The sequence below is a fragment of the Centroberyx affinis genome, unplaced genomic scaffold (assembly GCF_046629955.1).
Source record: "Centroberyx affinis isolate AG114_WGS23_722 - 3 ecotype Tasmania unplaced genomic scaffold, CSIRO-AGI_Caff_v1 ptg002635l_1, whole genome shotgun sequence".
Taxonomy (NCBI): Eukaryota; Metazoa; Chordata; class Actinopteri; order Beryciformes; family Berycidae; genus Centroberyx; species Centroberyx affinis.
The window spans coordinates 646700-673361 of NW_027280828.1; the positions used below are offsets into that span (position 1 = coordinate 646700).

The 26662-nt window shown below is 39.6% G+C and overlaps 1 protein-coding gene across 2 annotated transcripts; it reads left to right on the plus strand.

Annotated features, from left to right (window-relative positions):
* The first annotated feature begins 681 nt into the window (after positions 1–681).
* pld2 (phospholipase D2) lies at positions 682–26122 on the plus strand. Of its 2 annotated transcripts, none has more exons than XM_071534849.1 (24): positions 682–821; positions 7697–7854; positions 7972–8099; positions 9897–10039; positions 10207–10300; positions 11529–11594; positions 11727–11785; positions 11901–12146; positions 13365–13508; positions 13607–13690; positions 13856–13934; positions 14059–14169; positions 14284–14493; positions 14591–14774; positions 14876–14994; positions 15095–15208; positions 17843–17947; positions 18435–18523; positions 18947–19060; positions 19885–19931; positions 20242–20376; positions 21669–21822; positions 22325–22442; positions 22610–26121. In XM_071534849.1, the coding sequence occupies exons 2-24, from the start codon at positions 7719–7721 to the stop codon at positions 22832–22834; spliced, it is 2904 nt and encodes a 967-aa protein (XP_071390950.1). In that variant the 5' UTR covers positions 682–821; positions 7697–7718; the 3' UTR covers positions 22835–26121. The 2 variants fall into 2 exon arrangements, with proteins under 2 accessions (XP_071390950.1, XP_071390951.1); XM_071534850.1 differs by lacking the exon at positions 682–821 and adding an exon at positions 6480–6522 and having other exon boundaries at positions 22610–26122.
* The last annotated feature ends 540 nt before the right edge of the window (positions 26123–26662 follow it).

A 26662-nucleotide genomic window follows, 5' to 3' on the forward strand; every position in this document is an offset into this window, starting at 1 on the left:
CTACTTTATTGTAAAACAGAATGAAGCAGTCGAAAGTATGAATACACAGCTACGTCTCATCCTATATTTTGACTGTGGTACCCATAGATATAAAAACGTTTTATAGGTGGTACCTGATATTTATCAAGAAACGTCGCAACTTATTTTCGTCAAAAGAGGTTTTATTTTGAAAATGTTGACCGGAAGTCTAATTTTATATCCTGGCTGGCTGGCTTGATACTGGTCGAATACCGACCAGAAACAGTTTCACATACCACCCCTCTCCTCTCCTCCCCATGTACATTCCTGTCTGCTCTTCCCCGGATGGCATCCAGTTGGGACTTGTCCCTGTTTTGTTTTTTATCAGCAGGCTTCTTGTCGTGCGCAGTGTCCAATTCTACGTGTCCCTAAATGCCTGTATTGCTGCTTTTCCACACCGCTGCTCAAATCTGAGAACAGCTGACCACTGCACTCAAAACGTTTCCTATAATTTTCTTACAAGTGCCTCGCGATCCTACAATAATAATAAAAAAAACAAAAACAATATCCAGTAAAATTCCACAACTGCCGGTTAGGAGAGACGTGCAGAAACGATGTCTCGATATCTCTTATTCTTTTCTCCCCCATGCTCAATCACTTTCGTCGGTTGGATTTGGCACCAAATGGGAGGGACTTGAAAGTGTGCATCACCTATGGGGAATACCGATATACACTCTCCTCCTCTAAGGAAAGACCGAGTGATTTAGGATGAAGTAATCTTTTTTTTTAGCTTGATTCTTGTATGTTTTATCGTATGGGCCCGCATGTGGAATAGTTGTTTTCTGGAGCGACGTGATCTGAAAGTAAGTAGGCCTGAGCTGGACTTCAGCGCATATTTCACCCCTTGTGTGTATTGTTGCAGTCAGTCGATGACCGATTTAACGTTTAAATGTTGAGCAACTGCGGATTTCACAGCACCGTGGCACAATAATCCAATCGGTGTCGTCTGAAAAGAGTGTTGTCAGCTGGTTAGCAGAGATTTGTAGCGTAACACTTGCGCACATTTAGGTGCAATTTCTCCATGGAATGCGGTGCTGCAGGAAACTGGGGAATGGGTGGAGACGAGAAAATTTAGCCTTCAGCGTTTTAAACCATTACAAAAGTCAGAGAAAACTTTTGTATCCGGGGGGTTAAATGGACTTACTATCTGGCAATGTATGGCCTTTAGTGGCGTAGGAATTTGGCTTACGCAGATTGTTGAATTTGAAGAAAAGTTGAACCTGATGGGAGTGGAAAGTCCTGCCAAGTAGCGTGACGATGAGGCAAAAGTGCATATTTTTCTTAAGCGATTACAAGTTTTGTATGGTAAAACTTTTAAAAGAGACTTAGTTACTATTGGTGTTGGGTAAAGGGTAAAAAGGATACACTCAGGAAAAATGAGTCTTGAGCCAATAATAGACAATAGGCTCCCATTTGGGGAAATCTGATGGGAACCAGCGCCGGAAGAGTTGACTCAGCAGCGCTGCTGCCTTAATCACACAGGAACATCTTGTTGACACTTTATATTCCAATGCACTGTTGATCATGTGGATCATTTTGTTGCCTGTTGCTGAGATTGTTGCCCATTTATGTATGTTGCAATACTGCAGAAATTGCCTGTTGTACCCTTAAGGATACCGCACACGTTGGTTGTAAAATATTCAAAACAAAAGCCAATAATCTCTAAATAATACAAAAAGCTATTCATACCTTTTCTGCTGAACAGGCTGTACCCTTTCTGCCCCAATAATATGAAGGTACAAACTGAACTGAGGAAAAAACACACATATATAGAGCTGTGATTTATCTGGCTTTGTGTTTTCTTGTAACACTTCACATAAGTGATACTGCAATATCCAGAAAAGCCTCATTCCAAGTTTTCAAGTGCGACTTTATGATAATGAGCCCTTCTAAATCAGGGTAATAGGTTTGGAAGAAGGCTGTGAAGTGTAAACCAAGCTTCATAGTGAGTGTGATAACCCAGTTTGATTTCTAAACCTTATGTGAAAGGTCTAATCACTGAAACCTCCCAAAACCTGGACCCCCTTTCATGATGATTGGACATAGGTTATGGGATTATGAACTTCCATTGGCAAATAAATTGTTAATATTGGCAAAATTCAACAAGATATCAACAAAATTTGTTCCTTAATAGCCTGGTCCATCAGAGCTGCTGGTCAGATTTGGTGGTAATCAAATAAATCAAAATTGCACAAAATCCAAAGTGGCAGACTTCAGATTTGTAGAGCAGGGATAGCTGATACATGCACACCCAAGATTCATGCTCATATGACTGCATGTGTGCAAGACGTGGCCATTTAAGTTTCTTTGACTATCAGTAATAGCACTCCCTTCTGGCCAATTTGGTTCATATTCAGAGGAACCTGCGAGGTGCAATCCTTTATGCATGTGTGAAATGGCATGTCTCTGTCATGTCATATTTCACGGGACACTGAGTAAACAGTGTAGGCAGAGTTTCACCCCAACTAGCCCAAAAACAAGAAAGTCATGTCAAATCAAAATGGGAATTCTCTGTTTTAGAGACTTTTTTTGGCAGAAAAGCTCAATGTTTACTCAGTATATGATGAGATTGATCAGTTTCACCTTTGTGTGACCGATGTTTATTTTTCTCCAGTGTATGCCAGTGTAATGCTAACACTTACGCACACTCTGTGATAAGTGAAGGGTGCAAGCCTCCTCTGCATCATCTAACACTGAAGACTGAACACAAAGAAGAAACTGCTGCCAGTCTTCTTAGCACACAACATTAAGTTGATCAAAGAGATTATTTGGCAAAAACGTTGTTGCATTCCTTTAATTCTGGTTTGAGGTGAAAGTGAATAAACCATTTGTTGAATATCTCAAGTGGAAGGAAAACACTTATGTAGTTGAACTTATCTGTCAAAACCAACAGCTAGAAATTCATTTGAATTAAAGGGTTTAATGTCAGATAACATGGCTCAATGGCCCAAAATGGAATTAGAATCATAGAAAAAATTGGTCGAGCCAGTAATCTCATTTCCTCTCTGTTGCACAACAGAGACACAACAAAACAACAGAGAAAACACAGAAAAAACAGAGTAGAAAATGGCCTTTGGAAGAAAAAAAAATGGGAGTTTAATATGGTTTTAAGTAAGTGGGGTGGAATGATTCAGATATATATATATATATATATATATATAGGGTTGTAAAGGCAGGCAATATTCCACTTGTTTTGTTGCAAATTTCCTAGGTAATTTTTAATTTTATGACTTTTATGTGAGAATTTTAGGAATTTGCAACTAAACAAAAAAAAAAAAAATCATACATATTAAATAAAGCCTATTTCTCTTACTTGAAACCATGGCATGTGGGTCAAACTTAGCAGACACCAGATTTCACCAGTTAGTGTATCTATTAAACCAGGAGACCTAAACACAGGAGCCCTCCAACAATCAATCAATCAATCAGTCAATCAATCAAACTTTATTTATATAGCACCTTTCATACAGGTTAGTGCAGTTCGAAGTGCTTCACAGATGACTGACAAGTGGACAGTTAGACAGGGTTAGGGTTAGGGTTAACACGTGTAGACCGTAAAAACAATTTGAGACCAACGCAAAAATAAAAAATCATGACAATGCAATACAATAAAAATAGATTTAAAAGCAAAAATATATAATAATACTATTAATAAAATAACAGATGAAATAAAATAGAATAAAATTTGACAACATAAAAACAATAAAATATGTGAATAAAATAAAGTAAATAAAGTCTATAAACCATACTTAATCAAAAGCCAGGCTGAAGAGGTAGGTTTTAAGTTTACGTTTAAAGATTTCAACACTTCAGCTGCTCTCAGATCCACAGGCAGACTGTTCCAGCGGCTCGGAGCATAAATGCTAAAAGCTGCCTCACCTAAAGTTTTAGTCCTGTACTTTGGAACAACTAACAGACTCGTGCCAGAGGACCTGAGGGGCCGAACTGGTTCATATACTGTAAGCATGTGAGACACATATGCCGGTGCAAGACCATGAAATGCTTTAAAAACAAGTCAAAGAATTTTAAAATCAATACAGAAACTGACAGGCAACCAATGTAAGGACTTTAAAACAGGTATAACACACTCCACATACAGGGAATCACAGCAGCCTCTCGTCTAGATGTGGCTGTTCTCATCTAGATGTTTACCAGATGATGGTTATGAAGTTATGCAGTTTGTTTTTAAATGTTTCTTATCTTATCTTATGTAGGAGAAAGCTGGACTTGTTGGTTTTAGAAGCAAAGCGCTTACAAAAAATGTGATGAAATCACATTTGTTATCAAGTTAACAAACAAATATTTTATCTAAATAGCATCAATTTTGTTGAGATTCTCTTATCAAGTATTCTTTGTCCATGTATTTTATCCAGTAGTGACTCATAGTGAAATATGGGTATACAGACAATGGAAAAATGTCAGTCAAAATGTTACACCCCCCGAGTGCAGGAAGCACTTCAACTGAATATTTTTTATGTTAGAGACCTCTAATGGAATTGGACAAAAACATTTTCTCATTCTGCTTGTAAACACAGAGGGAAGTCCTTGCTGCACTCACTCATTTCCAAGGTAATGTTCTGTTAGACTTTAGCACAAGTTTTTTTTTTATATATATATTTATGATCCCAGTAAGTTACAGCAAGATTGGCGATTAAGTGTTTTACTACAATCATATTTCATCACTGGTCCTTTGTTTTTATTGTCACTTCCTCCTCAAAGTCATCAGTCTTTATAGGGGATACCACTCAGCATTTGGCTGGCATTGTCACAAACATGATGTGCCCACCCACTGGTCAACAGGTTTGGGCATTTCACCCCTCCCCATATTTCCATCAGTTCCTTCATTGAAGGAGTCTAATTCATGAACAACTTTGTGTTAATTTCTATTCTTTCCATTTGGCTATAAAGAAGCGATAAGATTGTCTGCTCCACTTATTTTTTCTTATGATTCCACCTCAATTTTAGACCACTGAGTCTCATTAAATTACATTAAAGGACAATGCCACATATTTAAATAATTAATATGTTAGCGTTGTGCCCTTGGACCATAATCAGTGTCTTGTCTGTGAACTGGGACATCTCTCCCAAAGCTAGAAACCAGAGAACAAAAACTAAAACATGTGATGCCATCGAGTTTTAAAATGTACTCTATGGACAGTGAGCAGGAGACTTGATGGTGGGCTCATGGAACATTTGTTTTATAGCCACATGAGATTTAGTATTTAATAGAGTTATGAGTTCTGAAACAGAAAATGTACACTTATCCCCAGAAAATCCAACTTTGTGCTCGCATAGTTACCTCTGTCTTTGTTTCCCAAGTCATTTACTATGAATGGATGGATTCATTTTCTGTGCCGCGTTAAGCTCTTTCTACGTTAAGCCTTTAACTACATCCCATGAATGAAAAAGGGCTATGTGTTTCAAATGTTTTGCACACAAAGATAATCCTTGAAATGAACCATAACATTAACAGTGGTAGATGTACACAAAATTAGCTGTAAGCCACTGTAAAGCTTTGGGGCTGGTTGACACATTCTTTTTTTTATGAGTAGGGTATTAGTATATCACATTTGTGATACCTTTGAGAAAGTACATTGTTCTTCATTTCTCAACACGCATGGGTGCCACCTTGATTCAAGAGAAAGAGTAGGGGCAGAGTGTTATGGGTGGGCTCTGTGTAGTAATTGTCATTGCTTAAATATGTGTAAAAACAGTATTTCTCAACATAAAGGACAAAACATTCATAATCAGGTGATCATTACATGATACTAGTATCTAACAGAAGTGCTTAGGTGAAAACTTGAAAACTTGAATCTGATGGGATGAAGTATGGCCTATGTTATTTTTACCCATTGAGAGTCACTTCTAGACCAGTATGAATACTGCTGCTACTACTACTGCTACTACTGATACTACTACTGCTTCTACTACTGCTACTACTGGTACTACTACTGCTTCTACTACTGCTACTACTGCTACTGCTACTATTGCTACTGCTAAGAAATAGATTCTGTTATGGAACACAACAAAGCAATAAAACAGCAGCAATTATGCAGCAGCTAATCAAAAAAATTAAAAAGTATAAATATGGGAGGTAGAGGCAGTTTTAATTTTCATACAAATTATATTGAACATAGCAAATTAACATTTTTCTTTTTTTCTTTTTCTTACAAACCTACATATTGCAGAATTAAACTATTGAGTGTGTTCAGTTTTTAGATGTGTCTCTTAGTGGTTTCACCCTCATTTTCACTCTCAAAATTTAAGTCTCTGTCTCTCTCCCTCTCTCCCTCACTCTCTCACCCTTTCTGTCGCTCTCTCTCTCCCTCCCTCCCCCATGGCCTTGTTGCCCTGGCAACAGTACATTCAGCCAGTCAAAGACATCTGCCCACACACGTATACAAAAGGGTGCACACACACCCTTTTCTCTCACGGTTTAGCATTAGCTACTTAAGTATGTGTCCCTAGACTTCTTGTGTGTCACGCTGGCGGTGATATTACCAGGTAAACACCAAAAGACGACTGCAGTGTGTGACAGCTTTCTGTTTGTGGCATTATAATGCAGATACCTCTCTAACTTTATACGGCCTGTCGTCGACTGGTGGGATATTGCGTTGTATTTTGATGCCTCTTCCTGGTGTGGTGTGGTGTGGTGTGGCGTGGCGTGGCGTGGCATGATCAGTACTTGATGTTCCCATCAAGGATTTTATTCAGATTCACTTGAAGTCCGCTCTTGTAGCCGTAGATCATCTCACTAACTATATTCAGCTCCTTCAGATACTGTGTATCCAGAGCTTCTGTGTATCCTCTGGCAGATGGGTGATGAAGTTTTAGAGATTAAGAATTTGTTCTCAGTTTAATTGGAGAATGCCTGAAATGTTCATAGATTGACTGTTTTACTGTGTTTGTCCTCAGCTAGTGCCACTGTTCCTCTGTTGGCTTTCTATAGCCAGGAACAGCGGCTTTATTATTATTATTATTAGTAGTAGTAGTATAGTGATGCAAGAATACAGACAGTGATACATCCATAGTACTCACACAACTCTCATGTAAGTCCTATCCATTTTTGTGGTGCAAAAATGTACTTTAAAAATGAGCTTTTATAGACTTTATTATGCCTCCCAAATTACAAAACCTGGGGGATATTTCACAAAGCAGGATTATAAAATTATCCAGATAACTATAAAAAATATTATGCTGTAACACAATGATACTGATTTGAATCTGTTAAACAAAACTTGAATATTAGGAATATGATTCCGTCATGCATGTGAATGATTGCTAATAATAAACAAAATTTGAGAGGATATTTCATAGCACTTCTTAAAGTTAGACGCCAAACTCACTAATCCTGCTTTGTGAAATACCCCCAGGTCTGTACATGTAAACAAACCTTTTACCTGCCTCAGAGTACAGGTACAACCCATCTTTAGCTGTCACATACTGTCAGTCCTTTCAGCAAAGTTTAATGAATAAATTTAAGAGTGAGATGAAAATCTTCAATCAATCAATAAATTGCTATGTAGGCAAATTCAGTAGTGGGCTGTGTTTCAACAGAGAGCTACTGATTGGGACTTTAAATAATTGCAAAGCATGCTATTGCAATTGCAATCTGCTATTGGCTGATCTTGACCAGAAATGTAAAATGTCCCTTGTTCCCTTTTACTCTTTGTCTTAGCACCAGAGCAGCAGGCAGTACGATGGCCAGTCCAGAGGAGGATGTGATCGAGCCTGTGGCTCACAGCTCGACGGCCCAAAACCTGGGCAGAAGGCGCTTCACACACGACAACCACAATCTGAGTCCAGAAGAGATAGATGGCCTCATGGTCAGCAGTGGTGAGGAAAATCGGTTCCTTTCATAAACACCCACCATGGGTATATCAACCATCCATTCAGCCACCGTAACTGCATTAGAAAAGATTCAGTGAAAAATTCTAATCTTCCAAATCACAGAGGGCCGTCCTTTCTTGGTGGTGCATCATCTTCTGGATGTGAAGGAGGCAGGTGTTCCTTTCCTAATGCCTGGTGTCCCAGTCACATGCAGAGTGGACAACACAGAGAAATATACCACTCGCTCAAAGGTATGCAATATCTCTTTCCCAGTCTACATGGCAACCCATTTTAAAATGTATGCCCTGAAAATTGTAGTTGTTAAAAATAGGCAGTAGTACTTACAGTGAGCTCTTTACACATTTGGACGGTGATTCAATGTTTGACATTTTGGCTCCATACTTGTATTATACTTGATGGTTTAATGATTATGAAGTATAAGTGCACATGATCATCTTTAATAGTTTTTTCATCCGGACAGTTCCTATTGTGCAGTGACGTATGGAAGTCCGCAAACACCCTGAAATTAAAGCTGACTTTTGTCGCATCCAAAGTAATGAGTATTGACGAATTACTGATGCAGTTCTGTTTCTGAATGTATGAGAAGGCTGTTTGAAGAGTCAGCTGTCCCTTAAGCCTGTTAGTCTTGATACAACTGGGTGTCTGAACTGCTGAGCAGGTTGTTTCAAGCCAGAAGGGTCAGTTGTTGTATTATATATATAGTCTATTGTTTAGGTTGAGAGGGAGGTTGGAAATTACTGGGTGAGTTGTTTTGGGCTCGGTCCTAGTGCAGGTGCAATCTAGGCAGCGTAGGTGAGTATAGGGTGTGTTGAGAGCGGTTGAGGGAGTGGGTGGTACTGGGATGCCAGAATTTACTGTTGAGCCTCCTGGAGGTATTAGGGGCCTAATTTCATAAAACATCTGAGATGGGAGGTTCCCACTTGATGACAACCAATGACGTACTCATGTTCACCCAGTCCCCTGTCCCTGAACACCGAAGCCACGTTTCTACATGAGCGTTTCCCCTAAAGAGCACAAGGTCCTGTGTGTTGTTAAATGTCAATATGGAGCCAAAAAAGAAAAACAATGTGTTGCTGTCCGAGTATTAATGGATCTCACTGTAAATAGCTAGTAGTAGCTTTGTGTTTTTAGCAATCAGTTTTCTATTTTACTTGTCCCTATTTAATAGAGAATAATACTTATTCAGTAGTTACTAGGAACTATGATGATTTATATCAGTCGCTTTACTGTTTTTACTGGTTGTAAATGGAAAAATGGTTTGTCATTGAATTCTATGTGGCTATTCATTTATACATAAATATCATCACTGTCATTTATTAGTCTCTATTGGCACTCTCACCAGAAAGTATTCTAACCTTAACAGTCATTCATCATATTTGAAGTACTAGCCACTATTAAATATATTGTACAGTATTTCAATAATTTTATTTAATTAAAATTAAGTTCATTTTTGTTACCAGTCAAGTTACTTGTTACTCTTTAGATCAAACTGAAAGGGTTCAAAATGTTAACATAGTCAAATAGTTTCAAATAGAGATAAGATAACAACTTTATTTAAAGGTTTAGTAATGACCAGTAACAATGGAAACATGATACTGGAAATTGGAACGGTAGCCAATTTCCAATAATGATAATTTCCAGTAATATTACTGGCAACGATTACTTGGTTTGAGATTGGAACACTTACTTGTAGGAATTTAAATGGAGTTTAGTAAATGTAGGATGATGATATCTAAAATGACTAGTCCCATATGATTCAGTGGCATAGCTGCTTAGTTGCAAATTGTAAAAACAGGAAAGAGACTCCTGAAAAATCTAAATTGTTACTAGTACTAGTGACTGCTGAATAAGTATTGAATAGTCACTAGCAAGGTATAAGGGTTACTAGTAGTGGTATAAGCTAATTAACATAACATTTCATTCAGTAAATGCAATTATTTTGTTTGATTTTCTTCTAGCTTTGATTTTCTGAGACTTATACTAGTATGTTTATGTACATGCTGATAATAATAATAATGTGTGTGCAGGTGCGTGTGGGCACCCTGTACACTGTGCGACTGACACACGGTCAGTTCAACTGGACGGTGAAGAGGAAGTACAAGCAATTCCAGGAGTTGCATCGAGACCTTTACAAGCACAAGATGATGCTGCACTTCCTGCCTCTGGGAAGGTTGGCACACCACTCTGTTTAGCTTAATCATGCAAATCAACCTCTGGCTGTGCGGCAGGACATTTTTTTAATGGAGAGGGGCGCAATTGAAGTCCGTGCGGTGGCTTGTTGTGATTTCTCATCTAGGTAAGCACTATGCATTTTGAATATTCAAATTCCTCTTGTAGATTTGCAAAGGAGAGGCAGCAGCTGAGGGCCATGTCTGAGGAAATGCCCAACCTGCACGGGACCGAACGGACCAGAAGGACCTCCAGCAAAATGGTATCAAGCAAACCAATCAGACACACATATACATGCTCTATAGAAGCCCCTTCAAAACACAAGGGCACAAACATACATACAAATGTGTCTTGTTGACAATTACAAATACTTTTTCTGCTCTGAATTACCAAATAGTGGTGGCAGGATATTAGAATATTTGTGTTCTGCATCATCAACATATAGAAAATACATCTATGAAACAATGACATTTAAATATTTAGATGTAGAAAGCTGCTAAGCTGCCTATCAGTTGGTTTATTTACTTATATTATTTACACTTAGATGAGACTAATATCACTCACAGCACTCAGATATTCAATTAATATCACAGGGAAATACACTCACCGAGCATTTTATTAGGAACGCCATACTAATACTGGGTAGGTATCAACTTTCAGCTCAGTGTCAACCGGCTACCAAAGGTTGGACGTGTTGCATTCTGAGATGCTTTTCTGCTCACCACAGTTGTAAAGAGGTTATCTGAGTTACTGTAGTCTTTCTGTCAGCTCCAACCAGTCTGGCCATTCTCCTCTGACCTCTCTCATCAACAAGGCGTTTCTGTCTGCAGACCTGCCGTTTGTTTTTGCACCATTCTGTGTGAACTCTAGAGACTGTTGTGCGTGAAAATCCCAGGAGATCAGCAGTTTCAGAAATACTCAAACCAGCCCGTCTGGCACCAACAACCATGCCACAGTCAAAGTCACTGAGATCACATTTTTCCCCATTCTGATGTTTGATGTGAACATTAACTGAAGCTGCTGACCTGTATCTGCATGATCTTATGCATTGCACTGCTGCCACATGATTGGCTGATAATTGCATGAATAAGCAGGTGTACAGGTGTTCCTAATAAAGTATATATAAGTATATATTTATGAAATGCTACATTTTTCTGTTAAAATACTGAGATTATGATTGTTTTCACACCTGAGAAATAAAAATTACAAAACACAACATTAATTCAATGTGTCACATTGTAAAGAATTGCTGTATATTTAGTGGAAATATTCTAATAACACTAACTGAGGCCCACAGATTATAGTCTCATTATATTCATACAGTCTCAATGACACAGTTAGTAACTTATTAGTTGACTTCCCCAGACAGACCCCATTTAACAAATCTTTTGTCTTTGTCTCACTCTCTGACTGTTTTATATGTCTACTAATTTGATGAGTTGATGTTGAATAGTGAATCACTTTTTTCTCATCTGCTCTCGCTATTGCAGAAATACCTTGAAGAGTACCTAAATGGTCTGCTGGAGAACGCCTTCTGTCGGAATGACCACAGCATGGTGAGAGCTATGTAACACACACACACACACACACACACACACACACACACACACACACACACACACACATATATATGTAAAATTGGTTTGTCATGCAGTAAGGTGGAGCTGTCTCTTTTCTGTTATTTTCAGCTGGAATTCCTTTCTGTCAGTGCTCTCTCCTTCATCACGGATCTTGGACCCAAAGGCTTGTAAGCACAATAACAAAAAGAGACTATCTGTGAGTGAGTGAGAGACCGTGAGAGTGGGCGAATGAGTCAGTGCATGAGAGAAAGTTAACGTGTGCTATGTGTCACTTTGTCTCAGGGAGGGGCCCATCTTCAAGAGGTCAGGCGGTCACCGCATCCAAGGTCTGAACTGCATCGGCCACCATCAGTTCTGTTTCCGCTGGTCCCGCCGCTGGCTGGTGGTCAAAGACTCCTTCCTGCTGTATCTGAACCGAGACAACGGGGTCATCTCCTTCGTTTTGCTGTTTGACCCCGAGTTCAAAGTTAAAGTGGGCCGTGCGTACACAGACACCAAATATGGAGTCTGCATCGAGAACTTCACTCGGTAAGTCAGCTGTGTGTTACCATATATAATGAAACCTCTAGCAACATGTTGTTTGATGGTTTGATGCCATACATTTTATGAGAAATGATTAAGTGCTCACCATCAGCTTTAGAGTGAGACATTTCAGAGAGCCATATCAGACGAACACTTAAAGAACTATAGCCCTTTTGTACATCATCCACCATCTATTTCCGGGTGCCACAATTATTTGGACAGGGTTGAAGTTGTGAAATCAGCTTTGATTTATCATGTTCCTGCAATGGAGCTTGAAGAATGCAACGAGCAACTCAAGCAGGTTTTTCTTCCGAATAATTTTCCTAGAGTTTAATAGGAAAGTTGGGATAGAAAAGTATAGCAGCAGCATGACGGGGAGGATGATGAATCTAAACCGAACGCTCCGACCCATATTTAGTTGTATTAGCTCAACCGTGTACTGTATGTGTAGTTACAGTTGAATCCTCTGAGAGACAAATTGAAATGTAAAAAGGATGGAAAGGGAATCTGGGGAGAAAATATCAAGTCTGGTGATGGGTTGCAGACTTTTAGATGTAATTACACAATGAAATTTACTACATGACTACATAGTACATGTAGTCATGTACTACAAAAAAGGGGCGGCTGTGGCTCAGGAGGTAGAGCGGGTCGTCCACTAATCAGAAGGTTGGTGGTTCGATCCCCGGCAGTCAGCATGTCGTGTCCTTGGGCAAGATGCTGAACCCCAAACTGTGGTTGTGCCAGCACCCTGCGTGGTAGCTTGCCGCCATCGGTGAATGAATGTGTGAATGTAGGCATGTTGTAAAGCGCTTATAAATGCAGTCCATTTATAAATGCAGTCCATTTACTATACAAAAGATCTGTTCAAGTACTTCTGGCACCCAGACACATGGGGGAGCATCTACAAAAAGTACTGTACTTCTTTAATATGCCATGTAATATGCCTGAATAAATCAAACCAACGCAACTCTCTGCACTTAAACCATTGTGTCAATTCGCATGGCAAGTAATAACAGTATGGAGTCAAACATCAACCAATGTGTTGCTTCCCAAATACTTATTTTGTTCATCATGCCTCATGTAGAATATCACTGTACAATATATGATGTGATCTCAGCATTTGTGAAATGTATACCTCCTTCAAGAGTCTTGTGTCATTGCAGTATATTTATGTATGAGGTTATTCTATGGTGTGACATGTCAGGCATGTTTGTTCTTGTTTAGGAATCTGATCATAAAATGCAGCAACTATAGACAGGCTCAGTGGTGGAGTCACGAAATCAACAGACTGGCGGAGGCATGTGACTTTCTCAAAGTGCAGCGCTTCCAGGGGTTTGCTCCGCCACACGAGGACACGCTCACTAAATGGTCAGTTACGTGGTCTGTCTGAGATTTGCAATGCCTGACATTCTTTGATGTTTCTCCTCAGTTACTAAACTTCTGTGGTTCATTGATTTTGTTTAAAGGTATGTGAATGGCAGTGGCTACTTTGAAGACCTGGCCAATGCTCTGGAACAAGCCAAGGAGGAGATCTTCATCACAGACTGGTGGTGAGTGTCAGCAGGATCTGGATATGCTGATGAACAGGGTTTAATCTATGAAACAGAAATTTCCACATATTGCAAAATATTTGAGCTACATATGTAGCGTATTTATCAGCTGAATAGTGTTGATATATAAAAATAGATGAGAGTGTTCTCTGTCTTTTCTCTCAGGCTCAGCCCTGAAGTGTACCTGAAGAGACCAGCTACTGATACATACTGGCGCCTGGACATCATACTCAAACGCAAAGCAGTAGAGTTTCTCTCTCAATCTTTCTCTTCTCATTTTAAATTTTCAAATGGTTTCAAATTGTCCTTTACCTTTTGCAGTCCTTTTTTCAAATGGCATCTCCTTTTTTTCTGTCCATTCTCTGCAGGAACAAGGTGTCAAAGTATGCATCCTGCTCTACAAAGAGGTGGAGCTAGCACTTGGTATTAATAGTGACCACAGCAAGAGGACGCTCATGAATATGCACCCCAACATCAAGGTCTCACATTTTACAATCACTCTCAGCTCTCCACACATTTGGATACTCAGACAAAGACAATTACTTGAGAGCATGTTTTCATGTCTGTTTTTCCCCTTTGATGTCCCTCATCAGGTAATGCGACATCCTGATCACGTGTCATCTGTGGTGTTCCTGTGGGCTCACCATGAGAAGATGGTGGCCATTGACCAAACGGTAGCCTTTGTTGGGGGCATTGACCTGGCGTTTGGGAGGTGGGATGACAGCCAGTACCGACTAACTGACCTGGGCTTTGCGGAGACAGCCAATCATGGAACGGAGGTGGAGCCAAAGGAAGCCACAGAAGTAGGAGGTCTTTTATATCAAAAATTGATTATGCATGAGTATATTTTCACGGTCATTCATGGACAAATGTGTATTGACTATGTGACATTCCCTGCAGACACAAACAGATCTCTCCGTTAACGAGGATGATGGGACGTCTGATGATCAAAAGCCATCAGAGCCAGTGGAGAAAGCAGAGCAGGACCCCGAGGATCTGACCTGCAACAGTAAACTGTGGCTGGGCAAAGACTACAGCAACTTTATCAGGAAAGACTGGATCCAACTGGACAAACCATTTGAAGGTACACTATCTAAACCTCTGTGAGTATCTCTTCCCGCACGCACACATACACAGACGCACAAGCACACAGACACACACTGAAATGTTTTTTATTTTTTTCAGATAACATTGACCGTACTCAAGTTCCTCGCATGCCGTGGCGCGATCTGTCTGCAGCTATTCATGGCAGAGCAGCCAGGGACTTGGCCCGCCACTTCATCCAGCGCTGGAACTTCACCAAGGTCAGCCTTCAGACAAGAGTTCTATAGGCCAATCTTCGCACGACTAAAAGGAAGTACAGGAAATATCTGGCTTTCATTTCCTTTGTTTTGTCTGCTGCAGATCTTTAAGAACAAGTACAAGGATGACTTCTACCCCTACCTTCTTCCCAAGTCTCACTGTACTGCTGAATTACTGTCCTTCACTGTGCCTGGGTCCAGAAAAGCCAAAGTGCAGGTATTTAATGCATTCATGCAGGCATGGACACACACACACACACACACACACACACACACACACACACATACACACTTGCCACAGAAAAGAAATCACTATTCCCTCATTATGTTGAGTTGGTTGAGTCAGATTTGCCCTACAAATCTGTACACAAGGTAACGACAGCACTGACACCATGAATGAGCAGATGAATGTGTTTGTGTTCTGGTCAACTAAATAGTCAAAAGTATCTGAATATGTGTCCTATCTGAATGAGCTACACTATTACTTTAATAAATCATGTTAGAGTATTTCATTTGGAAATGTCAATAAAATGGCATGAATGTGTTGCTAGAGTCCAACTGCCAAAGACCCAAAAAACGCAGACAAACAATAAACACACAAAAAAAATTCAGTGTAGAAGCAGTGCAGAAGAAACACCAGCACACTAAAATACTCACAGTGCGTGTTTGTGACGTACATCCATAACTCCCACAGGCATATTTAAAGAGGCCCCCTCAGACGGCATCAGGGTTGGAAAACTCCTCCTTCCTCATTTGAGAAGAAGAAAGAAATACAAATTAGAAGACACAGCCATGGAGAATATATTAGACTTCACACATTCAGCATTTTTGCTGAATCAGACTGCTTGTTTCACATATTAAAGAAAGCTGCCATGTGTAGCATTTTAACATCAACATCAATCATTACCACAATTAATTTTGAGGCATTAGTATCATTACCATAAGCAAACAGGACCATTGCCAAGAAGATTGGAGGCTTCTGCACTGCATTTTACATTGTGTGACACTAGGTCAAATTTTGCGGAAATCTGATGGATTGCTTTACGGCACTAAACAGGAAGAGGGCGCTGTTCTTCCAGTGCAGATGGAGCTTAAGATTTTTTTTGCAATGGCAGATGGTGGAACGAGTGAAAGGCTTATGGGAAAAAAAGTAGCTTCCAACATGTTTATCCTCTTCAATAAAGCGAAAGAGAAAACAAACGCATGCAGAACGATGCCAGGGAGGGGGAGGGAGGAAAAGTGGCAGCATTGTCTTTCTAACAGGAAGCAGTGGAGTTTATGGGAAATGTGGTCTTAATTTTGAGAAACACTAACAATACCACTGGCATGAGATAGAGGCTACCAATTGTCTTGACCATGGTCTCTGTTAACAGTAATTACACCAAGGTAACACATTTAATTTGATAATGATATATTGATGTTTAAAAATGCTACAAATAGCACTTTTTAAGATAAGTAATTTGGTGAAGCACAGGGTATCCTCAGGTCCTCAGGTATAATAATTGTTAAGAGGACTGAAAATTATTCCACATCTTACGATGGCAGATCGCTGTGAATGTGAATATGAGTTTGTGTCTGTAGTTGTCTTTTCAGTGTCATCACATCATTGGGCTGAGTTGACGTTGCGTTACATTCTCCTCTTTATGCTGGTGACTAACTGTAGGCTAACCGCAGCAATTTTCACTATGAATACCGGAGGTCACATTTGTCACACTAAACAGCATAGGCTATGACATCATCAGCCAGTCCCATGTAGTTTTCCTTTGCAAGCCCTGGTTCCTCTTCTGCATCAAAGTTACAATAAAGAAAATGCACATTTCTACCAAGGTGGGAAGGTGTAGGTTATAGGAGTGATTCTCCCAGTGTCACGCTGTACATACACTGTTAGACGTTAGCTACATACATAGCTCTATGCTTGGAATGAACTCTTTGCAGTACTGTACAGAGATGTTTGCTTTTCTAAATTACAGTCCTAAAAGCCTTGGCTGCTTGGTTATTCTCACTCAATGTCAAATGAAATGATTACAATAAAACGGTTTCTAGTGCTTAGTAAGTGTTCAGATAGTGAGTGTTAGGTAACAATAGCTTTTGCTGTGGGTATTTTCCTATTGTACTGTGGGCGTTGGCCTGTAACCCTAACCCTTGCTCCATATTATGCAGTAGCTCTCCTATCAGGTTTTGGTGCTCTCTTATTCAGGTATCCTTGGCAGCGCCTCAGCTGTGGCATTTTGTGTTCAAGAGAAAGAGCACAGGTCTCCATGCTTGTGCTGTTCAGGATAAGGGGATTTTGTTTCACACATTGTTGGCTAGGATAAGTATGCTTCCTTCTGGAGTAGTGTTTTGTTTGGTTTGGGAATGTAACACTTTCAATAAGTCAATAAGCTAACTACATTACTAACTTAAACCAGTGCAAAACTGATGGCAGCAACTTCAGGTTTGACGTTGGCTATGTTGTATATGCAAATATACAATTCAACAGAAGTTTAAAGTGTAACATTTCTGTGATCTGCCCATTTCCAGCACTCAGACATTAACGTTTAAGTTATTGTGACATCAAGTTGATACAGTCTGGAAGACAAAGAAGATCTTATGTTTTATGAACTGAGGAGGACGCACAGAAATAAACACTGTTCCTCCAGTGATGTTGACAGAAACGGCATAGAAAAACACAATAAAATTTAGGATATTTCTTTTTTGGAATGTGGAGAAATAAAGTACAACATATCCAAATATGGAAACACTTGAATAAAGTACAGATACTTGAAACATGCAAGGATGTTTATTTACTTTATCACTGTCAGGAAACCCACTCAAATGTTTATACTCTTGTTTTCTCCTTTCGCTCTCTCAGGTGTTGCGCTCTGCAGATCGTTGGTCAGCTGGAACCTGTGAGAACTCAATCCTCAACGCCTACATCCACACCATCGAGAACAGCGAGCACTACATCTACATTGAGGTAACACAAGAAAGCCTTAGTCAATTATACAAATACTGTATATAGCTCATAGCAGAGTGACTATACCTATTATTAATATCTCATCTATCTATGCCTTTTGATTGCTTTTTATTTCATTTTTTCTTTATGGCCTTGTGATGGCACTGATATAATTACATGGGCAGCTTTGGCAAAACATCTCTCTGTAGACTCACAAGGTCCTAGTATCTTCAACTCAGATTTTAGTTTTGTAAGATATTGTGCTGTACATCTACTTAGTATGTATTTTACCCTGGATCCCAGCCTGTGTTTGATTACATAACACTGGACACTTCCAGTTCACATGACATTGAGAGATTCTGTAGCCAATGTGTTTGTAATCATGAGGTCGCACATGAGGCCCGAATGCTGTTGCAGCCTGGTCCCTTCACTGTCACAGGTTCAGCTTCCTGCCCATTTTAGCTCACACCTCACACCGAGTCACCATCTGTCTTTCCTCTGCCCTCAGAACCAGTTCTTCATCAGCTGTGCCGATGGGAAGAGTGTGCACAACGGGATCGGTGATGCGATTGTGAAGCGAATCCTGCGTGCACACAGGTCTGGTCACCGTAACGACTCCCTTAGTTTGAGTGTACAAACCTGTGGTGCTCAATTCATTCTTTGTGCACATGCTCCTCTGTGCTTTCCAACCTTGACGTTACACACTGGGAAAAAGCAGCTTCTTATAAAATATGCACATGAGGTGGAGATCTATGTAAATGGAAAAATGTCCAACGAAGTACAGAGATGAGTGAATTCCAGCCTTGATGTGCATCACTGAAAAGCCTTGCACATTTTATAGCATGCAATAAATGGAAAAAATCAATGGATTACTGTCAGATATTAGTCAGGTGTGCTACACATTTATTCGTTTTATTAGTGCAATAAAAAATGGAATGAACATAAATTATAAATGGAGTAGTCCACTTGTATAAATGTGTAAATAGTCCACTTGCATGCTGACTCTGTGTCTCATTCCAGTGAGCAGAAGAAGTACAGAGTGTTTGTGGTGGTTCCTCTGCTTCCTGGGTTTGAGGGAGACATCAATGAAGGAGGTGGAAATGCCATCCAGGCTATACTGCACTTCACTTACAGGTCAGAGCATTTTCCTGCCATCGTCATCTTCGCTCAACCCACAGACACACACTATAATTTACTGCAACCTTTGGCAAACTCCGCTCAAGAACTTTAATCTGGCGCAAAGACATGCTTCCAATCATGTCTCACAATAAAAATATATGTGTTTAAAAACTGTTTAAAAACTCAGTGTCTACTCATACTTGCACAAGCTTTCTCTTGGTGACTTGAATGAGATATTCAGGACTGCCATTATTGAGTTGAAATATACAACTAGAATCATAATGCAGTTATACCATTTAAAAGGTCTTGTTAACGACACAACCTATAACACCTAATATGTCTATTTCGAGTTGAAATTTGGACACATTTAGTTAAAAAACATTCCTTTTCTTTAATTATCATGCATTTAAAGAAACATGTAGTGGATTTCTAGTCATTGCTATCTGTGTTGTAACAAGGAGAGCCGACCCACTGCCTATGTAGGATTGTTTCTAGAAATACAGATTCCTCCTTTTGTCATTTGTTTCTAAAGGTGAATAAGACCATGAAAATATTACGTAGCTGCTATCTGTGGGCCTCTCGTTGTTTAAATAGCTGAGGTTTCTGTCAACCACAAACACAAGTGGAAAGAAGCCTGCTGCTTTCCCTTTGTCGCTATAACTTGGTGGGTTATCAAGTTAAGCATGCCAGTATTATAATGGTTCTTTGTGTTCCTCCATTTGGGTTCCAAAGCCTATTGTTGTGCCAAAACGTTTAACCGGACTTAGTCTATGCCAAGATATTATTACTGTCATAGACTGTGTTTAGTACTGTAGTATAACAGATTTTTAATGTTTTAGGACTATGTGCCGAGGAGAGCACTCCATCCTGTCGAGACTGAGTGACGGTGAGTTTTCTGTCGTCCATCTGCTGTTCTTTTCAACTCAAAAATCCACCTGACATCACAAAGTACCACCTGTTTACTCTCTAACATGTGTCTCTTTCTTTCTTCTTGTGTTGCTCCTTTTAACTGAAGCTACTGGTGCTAGGTATCTGTCCAACCAGTCTCCATTTTCATCCTTAACTAGTTCACCTTCTTTTGACATCCATTTTGAGTGTCCATATGCCATATGTCTATACCATTTTCTTAGTAAACCTTACTGTTTCTAGCTGGATGTTATTTCTCCAGTGACTAATGTGTTCGTTGTCTCCCCCAGTTAAGGACCAGTGGACGGAGTACATCACCCTGTGTGGCCTGAGAACTCACTCCCAGCTCTCCCAGTCGCTTGTCACAGAACTCATCTACGTTCACAGCAAGACCCTCATTGCTGATGACCGCTGCTATATCATCGGTGAGTCAGCATTGGCACAAACTCATTCGGAGACAGGCCATCACTTTGACTTTGAGTCACCATTGAGCTCAATGACAAAGTAGCTAATTACTAATCTCCCTCAGCAAGAATCAGCATTATAACACTATTTCAGCCACAGAGGAGGAGGGATGACCTCTGTTGAAATGTAATGTTTTTTTGTTTTTCTTTTAGAATAAATGATAGTATTTTAAAAAAAAGTACTTTGGGGAGTTAGAGAGAAACATCTACCAGATGCATACAGCAGTAACAGAGAACGAAGCAGGGGAGGGAAGGAAGGAAGGAAGGAAGCGACAGAGACGAGTGGCATTTCCATTATGCAAATTGAAAATAAGTGTGAATAAGATGAAGATGATGATGATGATGATGATGATGATGATGATGATGCTGCTGCTGCTTATTATTAGCATTATTAGCATTATATTATTATGGACTTAATTATAGTTTCATAGCACTTTTCAAAACTGGCAAATACAACAGCAGTAATATTAAAATATACATATATATGGGTAAACACAGATTATATGGAAGCCTGTCTATAAAAATGTATTTTAAGGAGTGATTTAGAGTATGACAATGATTTTTGCAAGCGTGAAGCTCTTTGAATAGAGTTTTCCAAAGCCCAGGGGCCAGAGAACGGCAAAGACTGAGCAATGCGGTACAATATATGATTAACATTGCAGGAAAGGCTTTGCATAGCTTATATTTTCAAGAAACTTACTATTTAGAAGCTGCACAAATAATATTGACTAAATTTTGGCCTACTAAAGTCATTTAATTAACCTAAAAGCACAACGATTTCATCCTAAATCAATTTTTGGAAAAGTGAAACTCTAATCACAATAGGCTTTTGGAGTTGAATTTATATATTTATATTACTTGCCTGTTTAAGTTCTACACTGTTTTGCTTTTTATTCACTGTCCTTATGTAAATTCACAGCTGACCATTTGTGGACTTGTTATTACATAAATCAGTAGGCGGCACACAGTGGCAAAGATTGACACACTTGTGGCTCAGGTCAAGTTTTGAGGCTCCCATTATAGATACCTACAGTAGGTACCAAGTGCTTCATGTCAAATCAAAAGCTGGACTATAAATACACTGTTGAATCTGAGGGAAGGGGACCAACATGAGAAGCAGCACCCATCTTCGAGAATATGTCCTGTTATAGGTATTTCATTGTAACAGTTGTGTAATGCTGTGAATACTGATTTGAAAAGAATGACGACTCCGTAAGGACAGATTGTAAATGCATGTACTCTCCACATTCCAGGCTCGGCCAACATCAATGACCGCAGCATGCTGGGCAGCAGAGACAGTGAGCTGGCAGTGTTCGTGGAAGATGAAGAGAGGGTTGCGTCCACCATGGGAGGAGAGGAGTACCAGGCAGGGCCGCTCACACTGGCTCTGCGCAAAGAGTGCTTCAGGTCAGGACAACAAGTAGCTACTGCAGTGGCATTGTGACTGTGAACTGAAGGAGGGGTTACTACCTTTGCAGAGGTGATTCAGGAAGGAAAGGAAGCATAACACCCACTCAAGAAAAACACCAAGGCCTAGCACAGCTGAATACAAGAGTACACAATTAAAAGAGAAGCAGGTTAGCGATTATATGAATTTATGTTTTTCTACAGGTTTTTGTGAGCTGCTTGACCAAACATGAGAGTTTTCTGTGTCTGTGGAAAACACAACTACAGAATGCAAACTGGCAGCTAGGCACTTCCCATGTATATATTTTCTTTACAGGGGAACCATCTTGGATGACAATTTTTAGGAAACATAGTTATCATTGTCCTTATGAAAGATATTCACCCAGGGCAACATTTGAATTTGTTAACCATATAATGTGAAGATTTACAGTGAGTCTGGCTGTTGTTTGAATGCGCTGTTGGCTGAAATCTTTGACTAGGCCTGTGTGTGTTTCCCCACCAGCGTTCTTGTTGGAGCTGATTCAGACCCCAGTATCAATATCCAGGATCCAATCAGTGATGAATTCTTCTTCTTGGTCTGGAACGCAGCTGCTAAATTAAACGCCTCAATTTACGACAAGGTATTAATCAAACTGAAAACGGCCTATCATAAATCCTACAATGACATATGATTTCACATTATACCTCTCAGATCTGTCTTTTCTTAACCATTGCAATGCGCAGCCTCAGTTTTCTTACCTCTCCTCTGTCCCTCTTGGGCAACCCCATGATGTGATCCTGAATCCAGGTCTTCAACTGCCTGCCGTGCAACGCTGTCCACAACATGCGAGAGCTGAAGGACCAAACCAGCAAGGAGCGTCTGTGCGACACGGACCCTGAGCAGGCCACAGAGGAGCTGAAGGCTGTCCGCGGGCTGCTGGTCCACTTCCCCCTGAGGTTCCTGTGCGAGGAGAACCTGCTGCCTCCGCTGGGCAGCAAAGAGGGCATGGCTCCTGTTGGGCTGTGGACGTAACGGGACCAAGTCCGCCGCAGAGGCCCAGATCAGACTGCCGCCTAACAACTGAAGGGCTACTGTACCAGCTGCCCCATCCATGTATTTTTTTTTTTTAATCTCACCAAATGTTTATCCCAATAGACTACAGTAGTTACTGCACTGGTGAGGAAAAGATCTAACATAGCCTTACGCCTTAACACAATGTATTTGTTAATAACTCATGTTTTTATATTTTCTATTTGACTGAAGATGGGGCTACTCTGAATAAAACCACTCAAATGTAGATTTTTATGAAAGATGATAGTTTGTTATAATAGTAGATTAGCTGTATTAGCCAGTTTGATCATGATGGCAGTATCTGCTTCGTAACTTCTACAATGCAATCTGAACTGTAGGGCTGATGGTGGTGCAAAACACACATAAATGAATGTATGAGTCAGGGGGAGGATGGGGAGGCTGTATTAGAAGTCAAGCATCTCAGATGATCGGGGAACATAGTGTACATTTATTGTAGCAAGGTTTTTGGGTGGGTGGATCTGTCTCTCTCTCTCTCGCTGTACCTCTCTCTGTTTCTCTCTCTCTCTCTCTCGCTGTATTTCTCACTGTTTCTCTCACTGTCTCTCACTCTCTCTCTGTCTTTCTCTCTCTGTTCCTCCCTCCCTCCCTCCCTCTCTCTCTCTCTCTCTCTCTCTCTCTCTCTCTCTCTCTCTCTCTCTCTCTCTCTCTCTCTCCCTCCCTCTCTCTCTCTCAGGCTTCACCTCTCACTGCAGTGCCAGCAAATCTGTCAGAACATTTGTGGTTGTTATGGTGACGGATATAAAGAGATGACTAGATTGTAGCTGAAATAAAGACTGGATAGGGCAGGAAAAGGAGAAGATTGATAAGAGGGATAACTTACTAAATCAGGATTGTGTATCGGAAGATGGAAGGTAATATGTAGTAAGATGACTGACAGTTTCTGTGGAAGGAAAATCATTTTAATGGTTTTGGTTAAATGACCATGTGAAAAACTATAAAATGAAAGGAGAAGGAGGAAAAGATAATTAAGGGGTGCTACGTTGATGTAGCGTTAATTGTTGAATTTTTTGATGTCACCATGACAACCAAGTGAATTATTAACCATGTTGTCAGTGGTCCAGAACATTCCACTATCCATTTGGTTTAGAGAAAGCTGTGTTAAGCAGAGCTACAGATTGTTTGGCCATTGCAGATTTCAGCGCTTTCCATGTGGGCTCCATAATCCTGTGTCCAGTTGCCATAAAATGTCTTGCATTTCTACCTTATATTAATTTGATTGCACTGGGGATTTATTTCGGTGTATTGCACAAAGCTTCTCAACTAGTTCCCTTTGCTAAACGGTTATATTTAGTGTGTTTAGCCTTAACATTGCAATTGAGTAATGAGTTGACGTAGCTTCCCCTCATGGTGCAATACCCATGGACTGCTGAGATCACTATTTTGGAACATTATCAAGTGATATTTCCATCTGAAGCTGCAAAGAGTTTTAGATTTATTTGATATAACATCATGTCATGCTCAGTTATTTTCTCGAAACCTATTTATTCTCTTTGCCAAACCAGTAGGAAGTGAGTGGCTACTATTGAGCTAACTGGGAAAGTCTTGCACTGGACAAATACCTAGTACTGGCAGTAAATACAGAGCAAGCAGTTTGGCTACTTCAATAACTAGCTTGTAGCCTCCTCCATGCAACTACCCTTCTCTTGATATATTGTATTGGGTCATTTGGAAATATCAACAATCTTTGAAATGTGCAGTCATTCAAGAGATCATGGATGCTCCCTTCCTAATGAAGAAATGCACTTGGTGCTTTTATGCAACAAAAAATGTGATAAGGATGTTGTTTTCTTAGTTAGATATGGATGACATAAAAGGAGTCTGAGCATTTGTGAAAGGCTGAGGGACAAAACATTTTAAGGGGTTTTTATTGAGCTGGGCACAGCTCTATGGCTCTTGCCTAGTGCAGTAACTTGAGATTCAACACTTGACCATAGAGGGCATTTGAAGCCAATGTTCCTATCATGGCAAACAACCTGGCCAAATTCTGTCAGTGGCTCTGTAAAGCACCATAATTGTGTCTCAACCTGTTTTTTGAGTGTTACTAGGACCAAGCAGAGGAGCAGACAACAAGCGGTGTGTGGAGCTTGTGAATGGAACTTTATTATGTGTTGCATTGTTTGGGTCTAGTCTACACTGGAGCACCTTTCACACAGAAAGGCCAGTAAAAACAGCTGTATTTAGAAATGGTGCGTTGCCGATTTCAGAACTATACACGCTTTCCATTAGGAGTTACCAGAATGCCACTATGTACCTTTGCTCACTAGAAACTGGAGATTTGCAAGCACCTCTTATACAGCACAAAATGGCTGCTTTGAGTAGTATTCATTCTTTAAAAATCCCTCAAACATGCCTGTGATTTACTGTGGAGAATTTCCTGTTACTGTTTTCTATCATGGATTTTATTTTTATTGGACCAATAGCCAGCATTACCAATACATCTTTATTAATGTATTACTAATAAAAACACATTTTTTTAACTCATCACTGTCATCCTTAAGAGTCACCATGTGAAAACACCTTGAAATGAATCTCTTTTGTTTAGTGGATAGTGTTTTAGAAGTCCAGTTTTATTTTTTATAAGCAAAGGAAACCTTTGTGTACACAAATCAGTAAATCCAGGTTGTTATTATAGTGATGTATAGGTTAAGTATTACTCTAGCGCTGAAGTACAGTTATGAATTATTTGTACTTTAGGGTACATTAGTCTTTTTGTTTTTCTGTTTTAAGAGACTTATTCTCTATTGCATTTCAAAACAAATATCTACTTTTACTTAGATTAAAAGGTTAAACGGTTCATCAAACAAGTTAAAATATGTATTCAAATTAAAATGATGAACTTTCCATATAAGAACCAGACATTTTTAAGAGCAAGTGGAGCAATGAGAACAAGTACAGCCAGACCCTTAATGTCACATAGAGACACATAAAGAAGTTGCCTGTAATGTAATAAATAAATAAAATCTTGCACAGTACAGTCTAAATATGTGTATATCAACAAGTGTCTCCCACAGCCAGCAACAAGACAGCAGAAAGTATTGATATCATCAAGAGACAAATCCTGAAGCTGTTCTAGTCACAGCCTAGTCGAAAAAAAAGAAAACACCATAATATTCCTATTGGGGCTTAGGGTGCGCCTCAAGTAGCCTACTCAATAGTGGAGTTATAGTGACCTTATCATATGGTTTGGGGTATTTTGTTTTTTAATCCTATGGTATCACTATTCCTGTAATATTCCTACAATATTCCTGTAGGGAGTTTATATTCATATTGGATCTTAATAAAATTTGTCAAAGGCACTAAGTTATTTTTTGTAAGGGAATGAATGGGAGGCTGACTTTATGGATGCAGAGATGCACTGATGGTGTTTTATAGGGATATAGGCTTTTTTTTTTGCTTTGCACTAAAATGAAATAAGGTTCATTTGGAGGTAAAAGCTCAAACATTCAATGAATCCACAAATGCAGCTCAGTGTATTGTCATATAATAGCTCCAGGTTTGTTTTTTTTTGGATGACATTCCAGACTGGCCTGCTGAACTCTATTTTTCTATTTTTCCTAACTCTATTTATTGAACTGTTTTAGATAAGGCAGGCCTGCTCTACTGAAAAAGAACTATAATAATCACATAATAACTATACTATACACATATCACAAGAAAACTATTCTGTAAGTCCCTATAGTAGTATTATACGAACATTATAGTAAAATCACAGGAGATTAAAAAAACACAAAAGACACCCTGAAGCATGATCTGGTCACTTTAAACTCA

Coding starts and splice junctions, on each gene's coding strand:
- pld2 (XM_071534849.1), top strand. CDS start 7,719: ATGGCCAGTCCAGAGGAGGATGTGATCGAGCCTGTGGCTCACAGCTCG. Junction 8,100..9,896: donor AATATACCACTCGCTCAAAG/GTATGCAATATC, acceptor ATGTGTGTGCAG/GTGCGTGTGGGCACCCTGTA. Junction 17,948..18,434: donor AGCACTACATCTACATTGAG/GTAACACAAGAA, acceptor CTCTGCCCTCAG/AACCAGTTCTTCATCAGCTG.